Genomic DNA, 23,399 nt, shown 5'->3' on the forward strand with positions numbered 1-23,399 from the left:
TTTAAACAATATAGAGTATTGTTTCTTCTGTGTAAAAATAGATAGAAGACACTTGTACCCATAGAATATATCCTTTAAAATAATCGTATATTGTATATATATTATAAATATGCTACTGTTAGATATAACTTAAATGATATTTACTACCAACTTTAATGCTTTCTTCTTAGATTGGATGATACGAGGATCGCTTGGCTTTATATTTTCGTAAGTAAAGATAGAAATACACTCAGTGTCTTTAGATTCTAAAGGCGAGAAAATAGATAGGTTTGTAAGTCCCATAGGTGATTTATCTTTTGTGATTGATTAGCAGCCAAAGAGAAAAATTGTCTCAAGCCCAACAATCACACCATTTGTTGGAAAACCGGATAGTTCACCTGTCCACAAATCCAATCTACTGGTATCTGGAGAAAAAGAGAGTTTGAATATAACATGTGGAAATAGTATACTTGTCATTGATAAATGTATGATAGAAATTACCTCTTCATTCTATTCTACCACATCGTTGGCTACTGATAGTGACCTGATTGGATTACATACCACGTTTGGCTTACTATCTATAACATAACTATTAATTTGAAAGCATCGATTGAAGCGTGGATAAATCTGATTTATTAATATTTATCGCGGTTCTAACCGTTAAATTAATAATTCTACATAATTTCTTACTCGGTCGTTGGAAGGAAAACCATTTTTGAAAAATTGCAAACGTGTAATTTATTACAAGAAAGAAAAAAGTATACAAATAATTTCGAAACATAAAGGATAAATGGCATCTAATTTAAATTTTAACTGTGCAGAAGAGAATATCGATTAAAACATTTCGGGATATTATTTATAACCGGAAAAAAGTGTAATTAAACTCACTGTACAAAACTGTATATAAATTGACTGGAGATGAACTCAGTAATACTCCAAAGAACAAAAAGTAATAATTATTATGATAAGGCAGACGTGTGAATATAGGAACCGCCCTATCATAGATCTCCTTTATATGTCCCTAGGGTTATTACACACATTGTTCTGATAACGATTTGCTGTTACAAGAATAGTCCGTAAACATCTGTGACAAGAATGCAGCTGGTACTTAATTTATAAACGTTATCCTATAAAAATTTCATATTTCTTTTTTTTTCGCTTCTTAATATCCTTCCATCTTCAATATTTATCTAGCGATTTTAAAGCTTATTGAGCGATTTCGTGGACGATTTAACGTTAAAATTCCTGAAGTAACACACTCGTTCAAGCATTGAACAGTTTAGAGCAAGCTGCAGCACATCTTGATAAATGAATTAATGTTCTGTGAATGACATTTTGATTTCCAGAACTCTATCTTTATCAGCGTTAAATAGCCTTAACTATAAAGCAAACTATTAATAACTCTTAAAATAAACATTAAAGCTTATCATTAGATATTTAATAAATTCATTATTTGATAATTATAAATGGATTTTGATATTTTAATAACACTTTAATGAATTATAAAGTTTAAGAATAATAAATTTACAAAATTTTATTTTATTAAAATGCATTCCACTTTAAAATTTATAAGTCAATGATTAAATTGCGTGATTTTTCATGTACTAAACTCCGAAACGATTTGTTCTTTAGTGGAAATTTAAAAATTTTTACCTATTATTGATGAACACCAAGAGAGCATCATTTAGTAAACTGGGTTTTAATATATTTGTCAAAAGAGAAAGATGACAAACTATCATTCATGCACTAAAACTTATTTATAAAACAAAATTACTCACTTCAATTTATTTATGGCTAGTCTCAACTTTCAAAAGCCGAAAAATTTATTTAACAAAACACATTTATTTCTATAAGAATATTCAACTTTGTTTTCAAGAATGGCAACTTCGATTAACATCAGAACTTCTACAGTACGTGACATTTAGATATTGTTTAATAACTAAGTACAGATGTATTAATTATTTTCTTAGCTATACAACATATCAGGGGCTCCAACTCTAAGGGCTCGGAACCAGTTCAGTTTCCTTAATATTTTAAGTGGTACAGTGTTCTCCAAAGTTGAAGACTAAAGATAATTTTTATCCTTAACTTTGAGGGATCTATCATTAGTTTAAAATGTTGGGGGACCAAATAGGCTCCACCCCCTTAGAGTTGGCATCAATGCAATACATATCTTTCCATCATGTTGAACATTTATAACTTCTTTCTCAACATTCAAAACATGAACAATCTATGTTTACAAAATATTTTAAACGGCAATTTACAATATAATCTTTTAAATATCATATCTTAAAGATGCAAAATGTACTCCTTTTCTTCTTAATACATTTAGATCGATATGATATTTTCAGATAAGGAGATATGTTCCAGATAAGACTCATCTTGTTACCTCGACTCTGTACAATGTTGTGCTTTTTAATGTAATTTGAAGACTTAAAATATTTAATATTATAAATTAAATTATCTGAATAATACAAAATATTATAAACAAAGAATCTTTAACTATTTAATAGACTATATATAATAATACATTTAAATATCTTGTAATTGTTGTATATTAATGAAGTATCTTAAAGACGAGATACGTGAGAAGTCGCTTGAAACCGATTAAAGTTTTATTTCCGAGACAAACTAATAAAAAATTAATAATATAAATTATATTTATATTTTAAATAATTTTAAACTTTTATACATTTGAGTCGGATTTATTTGATATAGAAGTAATGCTTTACGGTCTTTGAACAGAAAGAAATCTTTGTATATAAACAAAAATATTTTATCAATTTTTTTCCCTTTATAAATAATAATAACAGCACCAAAATCCCGTTACATAACAGAGATTTCATCAAAATCCTCCACGGGATTTCTAGGTAATGATAATAATACAAGAGGAAAAAAGTTCAGGTTATTATCATAAAATCTAATGGCATTGTATAATTTAAAAACATCTTATAAATATTCAAAAGTAAATTCTACGAAGGTTTTCTACTCAAGAGATGCTCAAAATAAAAGATGAGAGAGAGAGAGCGAAATGTAAAAATTGATAATTCCCTTTTAAATTATTTATTTAAATTTCTAATAACCATAATCATCAAAAATGTACAAGAAACGGATGAAAATAAGGAAAAAAAACTTTGAATTAATGGATAAAAAATAATGCATTGTTCATTTAAAAAAAAACAATGTAATAGTTATAGTTTTTCTTTCACTTCTAAATAAATCCAAAACAATAAAATTGAAAGAGGCTCATAAATTAGATGTAGGAAGTTCATTTTTTCTTGTTTGTTGTTTCCACTAAAGTACTTTTGTTATTCAAACAGTTTTTCTCTGCAATGAATTATCCTTCGCCACCGAAAACGTGCTTAGGTTATACAAAATAATTAGTTCAACGCTTGTGGGCATAAATTAAGTTAAGCTTAGCGCCATTAAAGTGAAAAATCTGTGAGAAAGAATGCAACGTACGTAATACTGATGCTTGGATGAAATCCATCTTGGAATAATGTTCAACAATTGCTTCTGCACAATACTTGAGCGCGTTTAAAATGTAATAACAATATATATAATTTTGTTTCTTATCATCGAAAGATCCATTAATATGATAAAAATAACGATTTTAGTTTTGGAAAATTCACTTTTTTTTCTTGCACAGAGTTTCTTTATGGCTATACAATAACTGTTATTTACGGTTAGTGCAACGGTAGAGCTACTATTTAGCGATAATGAAACCTTCCTTATTTAACCTTAATGACATCTATCCTAGCAGTTGCAGCCTTTTAAACTGGTGATTATTTTCTCCAGCATCATATTGTTCCAAGGTAAAAGCATCATCTAAACTCGATAATATAATAATTTAAAAGTTTATTATTGGATATTTTTTATATATAAGTAAATAAAAAATTTAGTATTTTTTTCACTTGAATAATTCATTAGTCTATCCATCAAGTTAGAAGTTGCTAAGCCATAAGCACTGCTGATGTACTGTATAAGGCTGACAGCACTATTAATGGATATAGTCATTCCTATCTTAAATTTATTGCTGTAAGTACTTTTCATAAGTGTCCTTGAAAAATGTTTTCAAATTAAGATTTTGAATAAATGAATTTCCAATTAGGGATAATTACATTTGCTGAAAATGTCATTTGTCTAGAAATATGCATGCAATTTCACAGTTGTCAGCCAATGTGATGAGTGAGTTTAGTAAAGACGTGTCAAACACTTCAAAAGGCAATTTTAATCTCTTTTTCTTCAAATATCCTTTCAAAAATATTTTATAAAATATTAAAGTCACTCTTTCTTTCATTTTTATAGGAAAAAAACTTAACAAATTTAATTCGTTATACTTTCAAAATGTGGAATAAAGTCTTGAGTTTAATTATCTCGAAACAAGGATTATAGAACTTTTTTTAAGAAAAAGGAAGAAAAAGAAAAAGTATATGTTGAAAGAAGAATATTTTCTATTGAATATAAATTGCATAACAAAATTATCTAATCTATAAAGGCTAATTCTATTTGATGAAAGAAATTCATTTTATTGATTAAAATTTTGCAAAAAGGTAATCTACATCAAAGGTATTTTTTAATATTTTATATACTAGCTAGATTTATAAAAATTTCACTATCGTTTTTATTACTGTAATTAAAGAATAGTAACTTTACAACTTTAATTTATGTTATAAATTAATATCATGTAGCATCACTTAATGATAGAAGTCCGCATATCTGTCCTAAAAAACAATACTGGATGAGTGATATTAATGCTAGAAAAAATACTACTAGCTTAGGAAAAATCGTTAAAATTTTGCTATAAATAATTAAAATACTTTTTAAATCGTCTTTTATTGCATATTGCACTTTCGTATTTGCATAATATTTATTTATTTTAAGCTGATCAGAACAGATACTTAAAGCCATCCAAGGTTAGGGCCTAGAAGCAATATAATATTTTATAAAAATTTAGATGTGTTTACTTATAATATTAATAAAATTATCTGAATATTAATAAATATTTTATATAATTCTTACAATTACGAATAATTATGTATTCGTTATGGAAGTTTACTGTTTAATTTTTATTGTTATATACTGTTGCATAAAGTTTATTTAATACAAATTTTTAAATAATATATGATCTCTGTATTTATATATAATTTAAGTATTGCATTTCTTAATATACGTGCCAGTTTCTGTAATATAAATTTATATTTCTGTTGTTATTTTTACATTAAAAAATTGAATAGATGGAGAAGCGAAATGGAAAAGCGTTATTATAAATTACGAATAATCGAAAGTCCCTTTTCAATATAATTTAATCTTTCTAAAAATGTAGAAATAACTAGAATAGGTAGAATCATTAGGAAATATCTAAAATATCACTTTCCTCTCTGCGGATAATTTGTCATTGATGCTAAAAATATTCTTAAAATTCTTGGATAATAATCTCTTTTCCTGTTTCTTTTAGTGTAAATTGGCACAGTAGTTAGTTTGAAACAAATTCTTTTAAATTATATTTATAAAATTTACAAACTATATGGCAAATAATAATAAAAAGAAATTTTAAAATGGAAAAAAACCAAAAAATTGCAAGAAAAATTAACTTAAAAACCCCCAAAAAAAACAAGAAGGAAGAAAAAAAAACAAATGCTCACATATAAATTTACTAATATATAAAAATCTGTTAATTATACCATAAATCATCGAAAAGAGTTCTGCTAAAACGAATACGAATAAAAAAACTTAAAAAAGATTTTGACGTTACCTCATAAAATTTAGATTTTCTCATCCTGATTGGAATCTCTCCAAAAGAAAACATGAATTAAATTTATTATATTTGAAATTGGACAGTTTTATTTACAACTGATTAATGTTACCTTGGAATAAGAGTCACATTAACTGTAGACCTTTTTTATTTTTCAAAAATTTTGTATGTCTGACCCACTTTCTCTTTTGTGAATCAGTGGCATATAATAAAAGACAAACATTTACGAAAAAGTAATGGACATATTATTCCTACTGCGTTTTCTTGTCTCCATTGAAACTACTTATCAATATCATCAAGTTTGCAAATTACAGCCGCAAATGCAAGTACACATTATGGCAATATTCCAAGATAAATAGTCTCCAAATTTGAAAGATAATAGTTAATAACAGAATAAATTTTTAAATTGTAAGATAAAAGAGTTAATATTTTTTATCAATTTTTTTATACATCAAAAAATCAATTTTTTAAAAAATTTCCTTAAATATACTAAATAAATTTTCCTGTAATAAAAAGTATATATATTTTAATATTTGACATTAAAAATTTATTATTTAAAATGAAACTTTTATAATATATCTTTTGAAACTATCCAAACAACGTATCAATAGGTCTTAAACATATTTTGTTCTGTAATTAATTTTGCTTTGTTTTAAATCTACCTAGATTAGAATTATAAAAGACTTAGATACATTAATGCTAATACATGCAAATATTTGTAGAATATCGCTAAATTCCCGTGCAAGATTAATTTGTATACTTAAACTCTTAACATTTAAGAGAAATACAATAACTCTCATCAAACTAAAATTTAAGTATCGTAAAAATTTTTCTATAATTTCCTAGTTATGGACATTAGATCTCTTTCTTTAACAGTTTTTTAAATATTCAAACAAATTTTGAATTTAATATCTAGAAGCTTGTTTACGAAAACTTTACCATAAATCTCTTTAAGTTTGCTATCGTGATTAATTAGGGCGATCAAAATTTTAAATAGGTATTAAATTAAAATTTTTAATAAACAATTTAAATTAATACGTTTTAAACGTACAACAAAACATTTAATATTTAACTGAAATGATTATAAATGTAAGAATTTTTACTCAAGTATCCCCTTTAAAAGTATCTTTCCTGCATATCTCTTCATTTTATGCCATTACCGGAAGTAATTATTTCATAACAAGCACATCCCGATGCATTTCCTGTCCTAGAGGAAGTACTCAACAAACGGAAGGAAATAAACTCACCATATTTCCAGATAATAGAACTGTACGGATAACCGCCGAATGGGCAACTGATGATAAAAGTCTTTCCAGATAAAACTGTAAAGTTACTTAAGGGTCTCACAAATAGTGGTCCATACACATTTAATCTCTGAGAGTGGCTTTTCTGTCCTGCGTAATTTGTAGCAGTGCAGGTATAAACTCCACTGTCACCCACATCAGCTGATGTGAGATTTACGTAGCTAATGACATCGCCTTCTGTGGTAGCATATGTATTTACCACCGTTCCTGCTCTACTAGAAATGGGCCATATTCCGTCCAGAATCCAAGTTATCTGTGGAAGAGGGTTGCCTACAGCAACACATTTCAGCGATACAAAAGAACGAGGATGCACCGTCTGTTCTTGATAAACATATCGAAACTCTGGTACCAGATCTATACGTAATAAAATTTTATTTTAAAAAATCCGATTAATTCTACAAGAAAAAGTAGTTTTTAATACTTTATTTTTATAAGAAGATTTTAATTTTTATCAGTATTTAATCTTTAATGCAGCATTAAAACAAATAACATAATTTAATGCAGCATTAAATTATGTTATTTGTTTTTAAAGCATATATATTTTAAACATTTCAACGTTAAAACTTTATATATATTGCAGGCAAATAAATATTCGATTGAATATATATATCGTTGAAAGCAATAAAACAGAAATATAATATTATTTTCGAGATTTTCAAACCTTCTGAAATATTGAATTTTCAATTCTACCTCCAATAACAACAGAAGCAGATGCTTGAACTGAATTCGTTTCTCCATACACAAAGCATTGATATATTCCAGCATCCTGACGCTTCACTTGGCTGATTTCTAAAAGTGTTGGAGAAAGAAACTTCAGTCGACGACTAGTTGGAAGGAAGTTCATGTCTTTTCTCCATACGACTGAGCCGACAGGACGTCCTGTGATAGAACAGTTCAAAGTTACAGTTTTTCCGACATCCACTCTTTGATGGTCTGGTATAAGGCTGACAATCAGAGGCTCTGTAAGGCAAAAAATTTTAACTTTATTATCTTCTTTTTTTAAATTAAAAAACGTATATTTTATCCAGAATAGTTCGAATATATTTTATAAATTCGAATGAACGAATGTATAAGTAAATAGATACGATTTCGTATACTTCAAGTAAAAAAGTAATGTTAAATTTTAACAATTTATTTATATCTATATAATATATTTAATAATAAATATGTTTAATGTATAAAGTTGCAATTACGACCTTCAACAAAAAGTTCAATTTCCGTTCGATCTTCTCCCACGCTATTGCTGACAACACAAACATATTTTCCACTGTCCTCTGGCATAACTCTTTGGATGAGCAATACACCATCCTCCTGTCTAATCCTTTGATTGATTTCTGCAGGAGTAAGTCCCCCTTGTTCCTTATACCAACGATAAGTAGGAAGTGGATACCCTTGGGCAATACACACCAAAATGGCTTGGGACTGCCGAACAGGTACAGTTAGTTTAGTGCTTCGAGAAATAATCCTGGGCAGCTGGCTGTGATGGGGTTCTGTAACACGAAACAAAAGTTATTGTAACATTAGATATCTTCTCTTGAAATATTACATAGTTTCTTTCTCTCTTAGGAGAAACATTACGTGTTTCTAGATTCGCAATAACGTTATTGAACTATAGCGAGACAAAAGTTTAATATAAGACATTGGATCTAGAAATTTTAAGGTTGATTTACCTGTAACTATGACTTTTGAATATTTTATACTGCTCTTTTTTTCTCCTGTGAGAATATTCTCTGTATGACATCTAAAACTGTAGGAACTATCTCTGTTGTCCACTTTTTTTATATATAAATCTCCCTTATTAAATATTCCGTATCGACCTTTAATTTATCAAAAAATATATCAAATTATACCGTATATTTTATATTTAATAAATTTTAAATTATTTTTAATAATAAAAAATAAAGCAAAAATTTTTTATTTTCTAACATCTTCGGCTATCTATGCAGCCATCATCAGGAACGAACATGTAAAGGAATCATTTTTAAAAATTATATATTCAACAGTATTTCAAATATGAATCAGTGACGAACAATTGCAATAACATAAATAAACTATACAAAAATATATAATACATAATAATATACCATTAAAAAATATAAACAATAATAATAAACCCTGGATTCGTTAATTATATAACAAAAATTATTGTATATTTTTCCTCGTAGTTTTATGATATATTATTATGTAGGCCTATTATATATTTTTGTATAATTTATTATTATTATTATTTATTTATGTTATTGCAATTGTACGTCACTGATCCATATTTGGAACATTGTTAAATTTAAATTTTAAAATTTTTGCATATTTAACATTTTTTAAATACCCAAAAATTATTTTAAACATTCATTTAACACAGTACTAATTTATTATTTGATTTAGTAATTTTTAAAAAAGAAAAGATATTTAGAAATTATTTTTCAATTTAAAAAAATAAGAAAATATTTTATAACAGTTTTAGTCTATAGTATAAGTGCATCCCGCAAGTCGGCAGTAATGCTTTTCTTATGAGACTATTGGACTAATCTGGATACATTCTCCGATATATAAGTTGACATAGTGGCACAAGTGAAGGATGTAAATGGTGATTGTTAGATTCTATCTCTACAAAACCATTACCGTCTCCTGTCGTGGGAGTTATAAAGAAACTGTCATTCCTTTCCCAATGGGATACACGAACATAATCGCTGACAAAACTAGGGATAGGACACCTGAGCACTGCCATGTTGCCTCTAAGAACAAATTCGTCGAAGGATCTGATCTCATAATTCTGCAAGATTACTAGAAAAATCAGAAAAAAATATACATCAATCGATAAATAATTTAATAATTAACTCTAGAAACAAATATACATAGAAATAAAATAAAAAATAGTTGTAATGTAGCATACGTGTAAGCATTAAATATTAAATTTAACACCAATAAATAAATATTTTATATATCGTAAATAATATTTTTAAGAATTTTTAAGTTAAAATTTATTCTCTTAAAAAATAAATATAGGCTATATATATACTTTTTAATGATATATTACTTCAATTATCTAGTTGTTATTCACTTTGTAAAAAAATGATTAAAGATTTGAAAAAATATATAATCATTTTTTTATGCATCCGTGTTTATCTTAAGGATAACAAATAGCGTGTTTTCGTATATGAAAAGAGATTATTGAATGCAAAATTTACTGTATAGAATAAAAATAGAAGCAATTATCAACATGAAAGGGACGATAATACAAAGACACGTGTAAATAATTAAAAACTGATTAATTCAATGAATAGGAAGGAAAAATTACACGGTAGGAAAACATTGAAACGGTGTCTAATATTAGAGAGAGGGACTATATTGGATAGAGAAAGAAAGAAAAAAATAATTTAGAAAAGAATGACAAGGATAATGATTATACAACAAGAGAAAAGAGAAAGAACTGGATAGAAATGAGAATAACTCGATTATAGAACAAGCGAAAACAGTGCAATTTTAGGTTGAGTAGTCCTATTAGATTAACGTATCCAACACATCCAAGTTGGTTTTACAGAAAAAGAGATCAATTTGTTATTTTTTAAAAAAGATCACGTTCGAAAAGAATATTTTTCTAGGCAAAAAGGCGTAGAACAATGAAAAATTCAAGTTATTAATTCCTAAAATAAAACCGCAATTTATTTATTTATTTTTTTTATTGAAAAATTGGATATACTTTTTTCTTTCAACACAAAAAAGATATATATATATATATACATATAATGAGGATCAAAAAAATAAAAATAAAAAAAATAGAAAAGGAAGGTTAATAATAAGAAAATAAAAGAAATGTTAGAAGAAAAATTTAATTGATAAAAAAATGGTAAAATTTTCGAAGAGATTATCTATGGAATTGTTATTATCCTTCGAAAGTTGACAGATAATTAAAGAAGACAAGAGAAATTTTTATCTTTTTAAGACTTCTTATAAATTATTTATTAATAAAATACACACTGAATAAAAAAAGTGTGCAACTGATAAATTTAATAACATTTAAAAATTAACAATAAATAGTTTAAATGGAAATTATAACATTGTTCAGATGGTTTCAACAAAAATGCAACTCATGCGAAAGTTTAATACATAGTTTATTAATTGGAATACATTATACAATTTAATTAATACATTATAGGAAATTAAGTGTATTTTAATTATTTTTCTAATCGTTTCTCGTGTCAAAGGTTCTCATTTAAAGAGAATGAAAGACTGGCAAATCAATTGCTATCATTTATTCACAAAGTTCATAACTTGCATTATCGCAAATAATTTATATAATATAATTTTTGGAAATGTTTATAAAAGTAGTAAAAGGTGAAAGTTTATAGATATAAAATTTTTTATGCTTTTCTTAAACGAGTCATTTTATAATATGTGTATAAATCCGGATGTATACCAGTAATACGATAAGGAAATAATTAAGAAAAAAAAGATCCTTATTTTCCCCTCATGATTCGATACAGTGTTATCTTCTCGACTTAAACAGTAATAAAACTCTTTTTATTATTACTTTAATATACATTTACTAGCTATAATAACGTTTTGCATTGGAAAAGATGGTTGAGTTACAGCCAAATCTAACGTGGGAATCATATAGAATTCCTATATAAACATTTATTACTACTTTAACTAATAATGATACAGAATGGATCGTAATAAAAAGAAGAATTTTTTAGACTCTTCAACGTCGAGTAAAATATTTGAAATTATCGAAAATAAAAGTAAATTACAAATGATCGTAAAAATTATAGATGAGAAGAAGTCATAAATGATAAAATAAAGAAAGATTTATAACCGGTGCCATCATATTAAGATATAAAATATTTACAGTCTTATATACGTGAGAAAAGTAATCAGGTAGCTCACATAATAAATTTGTTGAAGAAACACTTTGACAGGCTAATCTCATAGATAAATAAGTGGTTTAATACAAATACACATCGCAATATTAGAAAATAAAAACATAATAGAGCTCAGTTTGTTGTTATAACTGAAGCAAATGATGCAATATCTATAAGACTTTGTTGTATCCATCACTATATTCTAACATAAAAAATAACTCTAATAAATCAAATTATATGGCAAAATATAGAGCTCAAATTCGATATATATCATATAATAAGTCAGAAGAAGGAAGGGTCAGTATAGAACTATCAATAACTTTTTCTACCGAGTGTCATGGACCGAACGAACATATTGAAGCGCTTTTTTTTCATCGCATATTCATGTAAATTAACCTTATGTGAGTATTTAAATGGTTATTTGAAGAATTTTTTGAAGTTATTTATTATCTCTATAAAATTTATAAGTTTAAAATCGAACATTGCCCTATCAGTCATTTTTAGTCATCAGTCAACTTTTCAGATTCAACAAAATTTATTGTATCTTTCAAGGAGTATAATTTTTTATTTTATGCCTTTTACTTGTGTAGTTATTTTTTAAAATTTTCTTTCCATCTATTTTTAAAAAATTCATATGATTAAATAGAAAATTTATTCATTTAAACGGCAAAAATTATTTATCGATGTTTATATAACAATTTAATCCGTGTTTATCTTAAGGATAACAAATAGCGTGTTTTCGTATATGAAAAGAGATTATTGAATGCAAAATTTACTGTATAGAATAAAAATAGAAGCAATTATCAACATGAAAGGGACGATAATACAAAGACACGTGTAAATAATTAAAAACTGATTAATTCAATGAATAGGAAGGAAAAATTACACGGTAGGAAAACATTGAAACGGTGTCTAATATTAGAGAGAGGGACTATATTGGATAGAGAAAGAAAGAAAAAAATAATTTAGAAAAGAATGACAAGGATAATGATTATACAACAAGAGAAAAGAGAAAGAACTGGATAGAAATGAGAATAACTCGATTATAGAACAAGCGAAAACAGTGCAATTTTAGGTTGAGTAGTCCTATTAGATTAACGTATCCAACACATCCAAGTTGGTTTTACAGAAAAAGAGATCAATTTGTTATTTTTTAAAAAAGATCACGTTCGAAAAGAATATTTTTCTAGGCAAAAAGGCGTAGAACAATGAAAAATTCAAGTTATTAATTCCTAAAATAAAACCGCAATTTATTTATTTATTTTTTTTATTGAAAAATTGGATATACTTTTTTCTTTCAACACAAAAAAGATATATATATATATATACATATAATGAGGATCAAAAAAATAAAAATAAAAAAAATAGANTATTTGTAAAATTGCTTATATGTTTACTCTAATAAATGGAATATTTTCAGATTTTATAGGTTAAATTTTAAAAAATATATAAACGTTTTTCTTATTCTACACGTGTAATAATTTATTTCTTTTTTAATGAATTTATTTCTATCAAATTTTTATATAATATAATATCAAAGTTTTAATGGCTTCTACTAAAATTATCTTGAAATAAAAAATAAACATTTTCATTAATTTTATGATCCATTATAAGCTTATATATCTTTTGTTTACGCGTATGTTTAAGTCATAATATAAAACATAAGCAAGATATATTGCACTGTTAACAATAAAATACTGTTTTATTTAAATAAAACAGTATTTAAATATTTAGAACAAAGAATGATTTGAACCATTTTTTTTCGCTCTAAATATCCTAAGAAAAATACATTTTTAAATATGTTTAACTATAAATAAAAGCCTGTAAAAAGCTACAGAAATTTGTTTATAGTCTTTTTATTTGGTTGTTATCCTTAAATTCGCATTAATTTTTAAATTAATCTTATTGAATTGAAGTAAATAAATACTATGCTTACAGTGTTAATGTAGTTATTTTATATTTTTATAATAATAAAGCATTAATTTTTAACTACTTATATAATGATGCGTATTTTATAGAAAAAATTAGAATAAAAAAATAATGATTAGAAATACTTGAAAGGTAGATTTTTCTGAAAAGAAGGATGCTAATTGTTATAGACAGATACTTTTTCAACTTATATTTAAATAAATGTATCGCATAACAAGGCAGAGAAGGGAAAAAAAACAGCAAGAGGCAATTTAAATAAATATACGAAAACAACACTAGATTTTGTCATTACTTATTTATTTTTTGTTATAAAATTATATAATGATCTTAAATGATTTATAGCTGTAAAAATAATCACATTAATTAGACTCTAATAGTATACAAATGTCAAGTTTTTAACGTAAATTAACTGGTGTAATGAAGATCATTACTCATATTTTTATATTTTAATAATTGTATAAATATTTTTCATATTTTTAAATCATTATTCCAAACGGAGAAATGATAAATTAGACAAATACATGTTTTAAAATATAAGAATTAAATTTAAAAAAAATAATTTGGGTTATAAGGTTAAAAGTTATTATTATTTTAAAATATTTAACTTATAAATGGATAAGTATGATACATATTAATATGTTAACCATGCCATTGGGAATATTAATAACTTATAAAATGGATGATTTAATACAAAGTATTAATTTTAATTTTAATTAAACTTTAATATTGTGAAAGTATTACGACAAGGAAAGTTTTATTAGAAGAGATTAAAGTATTAAAGTCTAAAAATACGATTTTGAATTGACAAGGGAGTAGATAATTTATTTAAATAAAATTTCGAAGATTTTCTCCAACTGAGATTTAAGAAAAGAATAATATTACCTGACAGTTGCGATGTAGTTAAGATTTAAATCTCAAAAATTGAGAAAACAATCTTTCTTTGTTGTTTAGAGAACATTTCAATTGCTTGATTCTTTAAATTCGCATATGTTTTTAATGCTTCGTTAATGATCATAAATGGTTTTTAATATTAAAATATTAACTCCTAACATAGATTAAAATTTAGATAAATAAATTAAATGATTCAGAAAGTTTGACACATTATACTCGTTATCCTGAATGAATATATATATATATATATATATATATAGCCTATATATTTTGTTATTATGCATTTGTTTAATTATATGTAAAATTCCAAATACAAAGAAACAAAAGTTTTGTAATTATTTAAAATATAACGGTTTCATTATTTAATAAACAAAGTTACTTTTAAAAGATTTTTTGAAAATTTCAGCGTAAAAGTTTGCTAAAAAACATATACTTAAACAGCATATTTATTGAGAATATTTACAAGAAAATTTATTTTTAAGAATGTAAGAATAATTCGCATTCAGAATCACATTGCAAAAAAATGAGTCAATACAGAGTGCACCTCAGAGAGCAATAAATGCCTCGCAACATTGTTTCGTGCTGTTTTCCAGACTGTTCAGTAGTACTTGGAAATAATGTCTGCCATTCCACTAAAGCATTTTTAAGTTGCTGTAGATTTTTTGAGTAGATTATAGCAACACGCTAATAAAACAATCCTTCAATAGAAGTGAGATTTTATAGAAATAGAGTGGATATTGTGTACTACTAAAACTATTTATCTCGATATATTGTTTGCTATCTTAACTTGAAGAGTATGACTATTATCCTCATTTAAGAATAAAATTATCTTTGTAACACAAGCAGGAAGTTCAAAATACTGATCCTGGATGAACATTAATACAATTAAAGGCTATCATATTGAGATCTATGCAGCCATAGTTAAAAACATCTTATGCCAATACGTTCAAATTATACACCAATCTCTAAAAGTGGATGTAGAAGCATGCAGTCATTCTATAGCCTACAGTCTATTTTAAACAACAAATTAGTAATTTTAAAGAGCAAATATACTGTCCTTCTATGCAATCATTTTAAAGAACAAATTTGAACTCGTTTGCAAAGAAAACAGAACTCTCATGAGTCTAGTTGACATGAAGTGAAATCAAGAGGTCTTCTCTTTTGTGTCGAGGAGTTGAGGGAACACACATCATTAGTTTCCTAGTACAAAAACCATATGAACCCTCTTGCGTACTGTTAAAGAAGAAACTATTGTCCCTGATGCTGTTAAGAGACTAGAACTCAAGTAACTAAGTTGACAATATCAGATCTATAAAACCTATCATCCTCAGATCAAATGTTTTTACGAGATCTATTGTCTTCATTTTTGAACATTTAACTGAATATATTTGTCATCGCCTACTGTTAAAACACAAAGATTTTCTGTACAGAATTTTCAGGTTGCTGTATTCACATACTACTTACAAAAAATTTGGATCAAACAAAATTAAGTTATTATCTCAGCATGATATGAAAACCTTGAATTCTCCAAAAGACATTTACTTTACATATGATATTTTCAGATGTTTCTACAAGTTCTATTTATTGATACTACTTGATTTCAAACAGGCATAAGAGCATTGTCAAATCTGTGTTATTTGCGTAACAAGAGCCATTTAATATTAGTTTAAGTTTAATATTATTACAATGAAAGTCACGTCGTTATCTGATATTTGACTTAATTTATACTGTGAATATTTTGGAATTTCTTCAAATACATTTTGTTCTTTATATATAGAAATCAATCCATTAATGTATGACATAATGAGATCTATTAGCTTAGAAAAATACAGAAAATTTTATCTAAAATATAATAATTATAAAGAGTGCTAAGTACAAATATGCATAAAATTATATAATTTAAAATTGAAAATTCTAATATTAAAATCGAGATAGACATGCCAGAAAACAAGACTTAAAGAAGTATAAAATAAACAGATAGAATATTTAATTTCGTTTTATGTTTATCTTTGGCGTTAAAAAAGAACAATTTTAATGATTTTAAGCGAGATTAATTACAAAATTTCTAAAAGTTATAAGACTAAATATATTAAAAATTCAAAATTAAGTTCTAAAATGGGTCATAGAGAAGAAAAGTTAAAGTAAAACAATTAAGAATAAAATGGGTTAAAGATAAAAAAAAAGTTCAGGAAGTAAGCAAAAATGAGTTGAATGTAGAAAACTACAAAAGACAGCAGCTGTAACTTGAAAAGTTTATTTTAAGTACTTTAAATTTTTAATTTCTCGTATTTGGCTAAACAGTTTTATCGAATAACATGAGAATAGGATAAAAAGATTACAAACTAAAGTAAACTAAATAGGATCAACAGGATTAAATAAACTTCAGGGAAAATACAAGAATCAAATTCATGACACTTCTATAAGTCACCCCAATATCTGATAGATTGCAAGAAACTATACAGGATAGTTTTCTGCAATTTATCAGATAGTTAAAGAGAAACTCTGAAGAGAAAATCGATCAAATTAAAGAGAGCAAGAGCTTTATCTATGCAACTAAACTTTTATTATACTCCACCGGAAATTGCCTGGAAAAGGGTTAAGTTTCCTTTTTTTTCGTGGATCTTCTTTCTTTCTGCATCTTAAAAGTAAGAAGATGGATATGAAAAAAGTCTTAAATAAATCCGAATTAAAACATGGCGATCATCATCTAGGTAATCGCAAAAAATTATCAATTTTTTTCTTAACATTCAGCTTTGAAGTATTAAATTTAATTAATTGAATTAACTCTTCTCGTCTAAGAACTTTACTTATTTTTTCCGGCTTAATTAAAATGACAGCTAACGGTTTGAATTTTTAAATACGTTATAGTTTTTGTAGCTGGTTTATAACACGTTACTCGAATTCAAAGTATGTAGATAAAATTAATTATACTTTTTTCCTCTATTTAAAGAGTAGAAGTAGTGCTTCATTAAGATTTTAAATCTTAAGTAAATCCTAGTTTATTCTTAATGAAGCATTAACTTAGACATATACAGTATGTGTGTGTGTGTGTTACCTGGAGGCTAGAATCTTAGATCTAGAGTTTGCCAAGTATTAGGACTAAGATAGCTATAGATCTGAGAGGAAAAAGTAAGTAAAGATTTTGAACAGTAAAAGATAATAGCCTTATAAAGTACAATAGAGACATCTGTTCACAATGCGAGTTGAGACTGACATCGCACTGAAAACAGAAAACTGTTGTTGACGAAGGAGAAGAAAAGATCCGAGTAGAAAGAGAGATCAAAGTGAAGAATTATTTAGTTGTAAAGTGAAGGAGAGTGGATTGCCTGAGATATTTGATCAGTGAACTGTCAGTCAACTAAAGCAAACAGAGCGTGACAAACAGAAGTGGACGTTTCCGACGTCTGAGGATGCATTTAACAGGAAATTAACTTTTAGCGAGTTGGAGAAGGACCAAACGTCTCTTGCTAGAGGGATTCAATCAATAAACCAGCATCCACTACAAGTGGCTCGGATAAGAAACAATCAAATAACACATATACAATTCTGTATTTCTGTGCTTGAGTGTTTATCGAAACTTTCTCATTTCTGTTAAATGCTTTTCTATCTTTTGAACATTAACAAGTAACAGTCTTCGATGTAACGAAGCCAATTTTACTTTTTCTTTTAAATGTTAGATTAAAGTACAGTACAATGCCTCCAGTAACTATGAACTTAGGCAAGAGATATCAAGTCATAATAATTTGTTAAGAAATAATAATAAATTTTTAAAGATCTAATAAGGAGAATGAAATATTGATAGAAATGTTCAAGTATTTGCAATTCTGCTTTATCTCTTATATTTGTATATTTTTCAACAAATTCATTAGAATTTTAAATCAACTCGTTGATATAAACATAAATAAAATTTTAAATTATTAATACATCAATATCTATCTGTATGCATGTATATACATATATATACATACATATAAATCTATATTTTGAAGCATAAAGCGATACGTTTATTTGTATTTTCCACGATATTATTGCTATTTTAAATAAAATCGAAATCATACTTTAAATCTAGCCATGATTCTTGCGGAACTGTCAGCTTGTGTTATTTTTATAAACTATCATTTGTCATCCTATATATAAACATATACCACAAGCGTACATAGCATTCAGTTTTCTAGTTTTCTACAACACCGTTTACTGTATATGTGAATAGAATTGTAAATACGATTGGCTAGCTTTTTGATAGCTGTCTTTCAGTTTGGATGAGAAAACCGTGTTCTTTTGTCACTGTAAGCGGAGCGATTGTCTGCTTGTTAACATTCGATGCGCGTCTTTGAATTGTTCTGCTTCTAGATTCGTACAATCAATACTTACAGTCAAACAGTCTGACAAACGAAAATTCTATCAGACAAAACATAAGAAGTTTTTTCACATAATCATCAGTTAAAGCATTATCGAGTCAACTGTTCATGAAGATATATCCAAACTATCGTGTACTTACCACGTTTGATAATAAGATTACTTATCTAAGATTTATTTAGATACAGGCTATAAAACGGTTTTCTATGTTTAGAAAACCCTTATCTTATCAATGGCTTTTTCTTATATCTTAACTTCGACTCACTGCAATATTTTAACCTTCTTGAGCTGTTCTATATTTGTCCGTTTGGTGATTGCAAAGTTCAAAGTAGGTAAGAAAATCGATGACAGTCGACCAATAGTATCATTCATTTTTAGTTCAATTTTCCGTGTTGTCTTTTTTTGACAAAGGCGTAAATATTTCTCAATTGTATAGCAATTTTTCTCAGCAAAGAATTAGATATGTTGTCAAAGTTAAGAAATTGGATTTTTCTTGCTAAAAATAAGATTTCTGTTTTTTTATTTTATTTTATTTTATTTTATTTTATTTGTCTGTCGACTGCAACTGTGACAACACAGATCTGTCAGCATGAGAATCTACTTTAAAATTTCCATTCGATTCTCCTCACGACTTTAAAATATTAGCTTAACTCTCGATTCTTTGGGTTAGAAATTCGGGTTGCTTTCTTTTTGTTTTTATTAAGTATACTTAACTATATATATATAACTTAATTTCGATTTTAGGTTAGCTTAATTAACAAGTGTTTAGGATTTGGTAAAAATAAGAAAAAAATAAATAAAATGTATATTTGTTAGCTTTAGGAAAGCACAACAAAGAAGAATAATGTTGTACCACCTTCTTCGTGTTTTCCTAAAATTGACGTTTTCAGCTTTTTTTCTACTCTTCAAGTGTTAGTTTTTTTTTGTTTAACTGGTTTGTTTTCTTCCAATATTTACAAAAACACAGTAAAATACGTTAATTTAATAATAATTCATTGTATAGAAAAAACCCTCCATTTAATCATTTTAATTCATTACTTCCAACTGAAAAATTATTTTAATTTTATTAATGCTGAAAATGTATAGTATACACACAAAAATTTTAACCGTTTTTTACACATTTTAATTACATTTTTTTATGTAGAAATTTTTTTAAGACTCGACAGCATTCCCGTTTTAAAAAGCATCGTTTTAATTTAGCACAGCATGGTTAAGATAACATTTATTTGGATAGATACAGTTCTAAATTACATGCACAAATTGGATGCTCTGCGAGGTTCCTCTTTAATGACTAAAGATCTGCATTGATTTGTACGGAATCTGTGATTAAAAAAAAAGGAAAGAGGAGGAAAAAATCTTAGTTACAGAATTCCGTTTAAGGAAGAAAAATAACTTGATGTGTAAGCTTTAAGTTCTGTTTTGTTTCTAAGTGATTGAACGCAGATATACCATATTAAATATCCTTTTAAATAATATCTTTCAATATTATTAATATCAATTTTGAATATGGATTCTTATATGATTAATAACCCTAAGGATAATAGTATATAATTAAAATTTGCTTATATATAAGCGAAATTTTACTGCATTTTCGATATTTCTATTCTTGAAAAAATGGCAGAAATCATAATCCAATTCTATAATTATTATTAATTTAATTAATATTAACTTTATGTATATAAGCACAATACATAAAGTAGAAACTTTCGATCAATATAATTCAACAAAATTTAATAATAATTAATTAAAATATACATTAAAGTTACTTTAAATAATTCTTTTTAAATTATTTTTGTTGAATTTTAGTAGAACAGCGAATATATAAATTTACAAGCGATAAATTTAATATTTTAAACAGATTTTTGACTGAACAAGAATGTGTTTGGGTATTAATAATCATAATTTAAATGTGTTTGAGAAATTAATAATCACATTTTAGCTCATGACATTAAATATCTAGCAATGTAATTTATTCTACACGTCAACATTATTGAGATTTGGCCCAAAACTCAGTCAACTAACTTACTAATGATAATGGTTGTATATGTATTAGTTTATATAGTTATAAACTACTTATTTATATACAAAATAAGTTAAAATTTAAGATTTTTAATAGGTTATTTTTCAATAAAAATCTTCATTTATATCATTTAACTTTAAGTACGTTTTATATAATAACTTTTTGCCGAGTCTTTTCAAAGCTCTCTCACTAAAAGTGGTTCATTTCATCTACTCAAATTGTGTCTGTATTACAGTTTTTTGGTTTGATTCAGCAATATAAGAAAAGTATAGGGGAGACCGGGGCAACTTCGGCATGCGGGGCAAGTTTGTCAAGCGCTTTTTTTAAAAAACAAATTAAAAGGAGACTTTGGTTATAGGTTAGGCAGTTGAGTTTTATTAGTGGTTTCTTGAGTGTAGTGTTTTTATAGTTCTCCAACAAGCGTAGTTGAATTATCAAGCAAATTTTCATTTACGTTCAATTCCATATAATATTTTGCTTCCATTTATATTGAATTGGCAGGTTTTGTTATAATTCCATGATAACGAAAGTTACTTTTCCTGTTAGAAGGATGTAACTTCAACTTATTCACGTGGCCAGATCATGGCTTGGCATTCTGTTCTCAGGGTTGTACTTAATGTTTCGAAATCATGACTAGCGGGGTAAGATCGGCAACATAAAGCCACATTAGAAGCAAAGGATAAAAATCAAACAGATGATAAATGAAAACATGTTTGCATTTGTTATTCATGTATATATGTCTTTGAACTTGCATTTCGTTGTAATAATATTAAATGGGTGTTGGATTTGTATTTCTTTGTTTTAATAGTGAATTCCAACTTATACATTGTTAATAACATAATTTTATATACGTGCCTATCTTGCCCCATTACTGCTGCCCCTATACCATGGGCAACTTTAATAAAAATAATTAAAATAATTACAACTTTACAAAAAGAGGCAATTTCTCTCTTCTTGTAAAGTTGTAATTATTTTAATTATTTTAATTTCCAAACTGATTTTAACCAGTTCTATAGTAAGAAAACATTCCAATAAACAATATGCAAAGCTTTTTTTTCAGTTTACAGCAGTATTTATTACACAAAATTTAAGTAAAGCTTAACATGCCGATCTTGCCCCGGTCTCCCCTATCTATCAACGCTAATATTTTTATGAAAGAAGCATCGTAATAATTGATATACAGTAAACTCTTGATATAGCAATCACTCGATATAGCGGCCCTTACTACTCTTTAAGTGCATAGTGAACTCAGACCAGTCCTTTGAAAATTTACTGTATCGAGAACCTACTATATTTTTACAATATTATATACAAATAAACCTCTGAACAACGTCGACTGGCGGAAACAAAAATGGTTATTTTGTATAAATTTCAAAACAAAAAACGTTCCTGAAAAATTGGTCGTTATAGAGGGTGTCCGTTATTGGAGGTTCGATTGTGTTAACATATATACTGTAGCCCTAACATATCCAAATTTTAGATCTGTTAAATATAAAAAATACACAATTTCTAGTAGTATAAAAGGCCTGAAAATATTTGTAAAGACTCGAAGAAATGTTTTTCTCACAGATTTTATTAATTCAAGATATTTTTTAAAAGTTTTTTTATTTAATACATTTTATATATAAAGTGCGAGAATCAAGTTTAAATGGTTTAGTCCGTCTTTAGCACCAAATTCTCTGAGATAGAACAATTTAATTTTTGAAAAGCCTGAGAAAGACAATCAAAACAAATGCATCCTTTTCTCTTCTACTCCCAAGTCATCCATTTTTTCCCCTTGTTTTTTAGTTTCTCTTACAATTCATACAGAATTGTTTAAACTTTTTACAATTCCCATTCCTGTAAATTTTTATCTTTTCTACCTGCATTTAACCAACTAAATAAAAAGATTCATTAAAAATAAACCATATAAATATTTTTTCCCCAATTTGATGAACTAAAAATCTAATATTTTAATAATTTTAGTTATATATATCGAAAACTTTTTCTTAGAAAAAGTTGGTTTGTAGTAGATTAAACCAATTTTCAGACGGAAAAAAGGAAAAAAAAAACACTAAAAGGAACTAATTAGGAGTAGAATTGATGACGTCACGAAATTTGCTTCGTTATCGGTTTCTGTTCGATTCTCTGAGGAAGGAAAAATTTTCTGGGCCCAAGAGAATTTTATCGTTATAATAAAAATTAAAAAATAAATCAAATTAAATTATTTTCTTTATTTTTAATACAGAATTAAAAGATCATTTGATCAAACATATAAAATAATTACTTATAATTATGATATTCCCTCATCAATTAACAATTTAATT

At 26.4% G+C, this 23,399-nt stretch overlaps 1 protein-coding gene across 4 annotated transcripts in view; it reads right to left on the reverse strand.

Annotated features, from left to right (window-relative positions):
- Positions 1-23,399, reverse strand: part of LOC111633242 (Down syndrome cell adhesion molecule-like protein Dscam2) — a 45,528-nt gene that overhangs the window by 16,654 nt on the left and 5,475 nt on the right. For all 4 annotated transcript variants that reach the window (XR_002758029.1, XM_023377779.1, XM_023377777.1 and 1 more), the window contains exons 3-7: positions 9,658-9,819; positions 8,709-8,855; positions 8,235-8,528; positions 7,729-7,998; positions 6,982-7,392 (exon numbers count right to left, since the gene is read on the reverse strand). Coding sequence is in view for 3 of the 4 variants with exons in the window: in XM_023377779.1 (XP_023233547.1) it covers positions 6,982-7,392; positions 7,729-7,998; positions 8,235-8,528; positions 8,709-8,855; positions 9,658-9,819 (1,284 nt within the window). In the remaining variant the exon portion in view is untranslated. The remainder of the gene's footprint in view (positions 1-6,981; positions 7,393-7,728; positions 7,999-8,234; positions 8,529-8,708; positions 8,856-9,657; positions 9,820-23,399) is intronic.

Source organism: Centruroides sculpturatus, unplaced genomic scaffold (genome assembly GCF_000671375.1).
Source record: "Centruroides sculpturatus isolate CEXI.00-Female unplaced genomic scaffold, Cexi_2.0 scaffold817, whole genome shotgun sequence".
In the NCBI taxonomy this organism is placed as follows: domain Eukaryota; kingdom Metazoa; phylum Arthropoda; class Arachnida; order Scorpiones; family Buthidae; genus Centruroides; species Centruroides sculpturatus.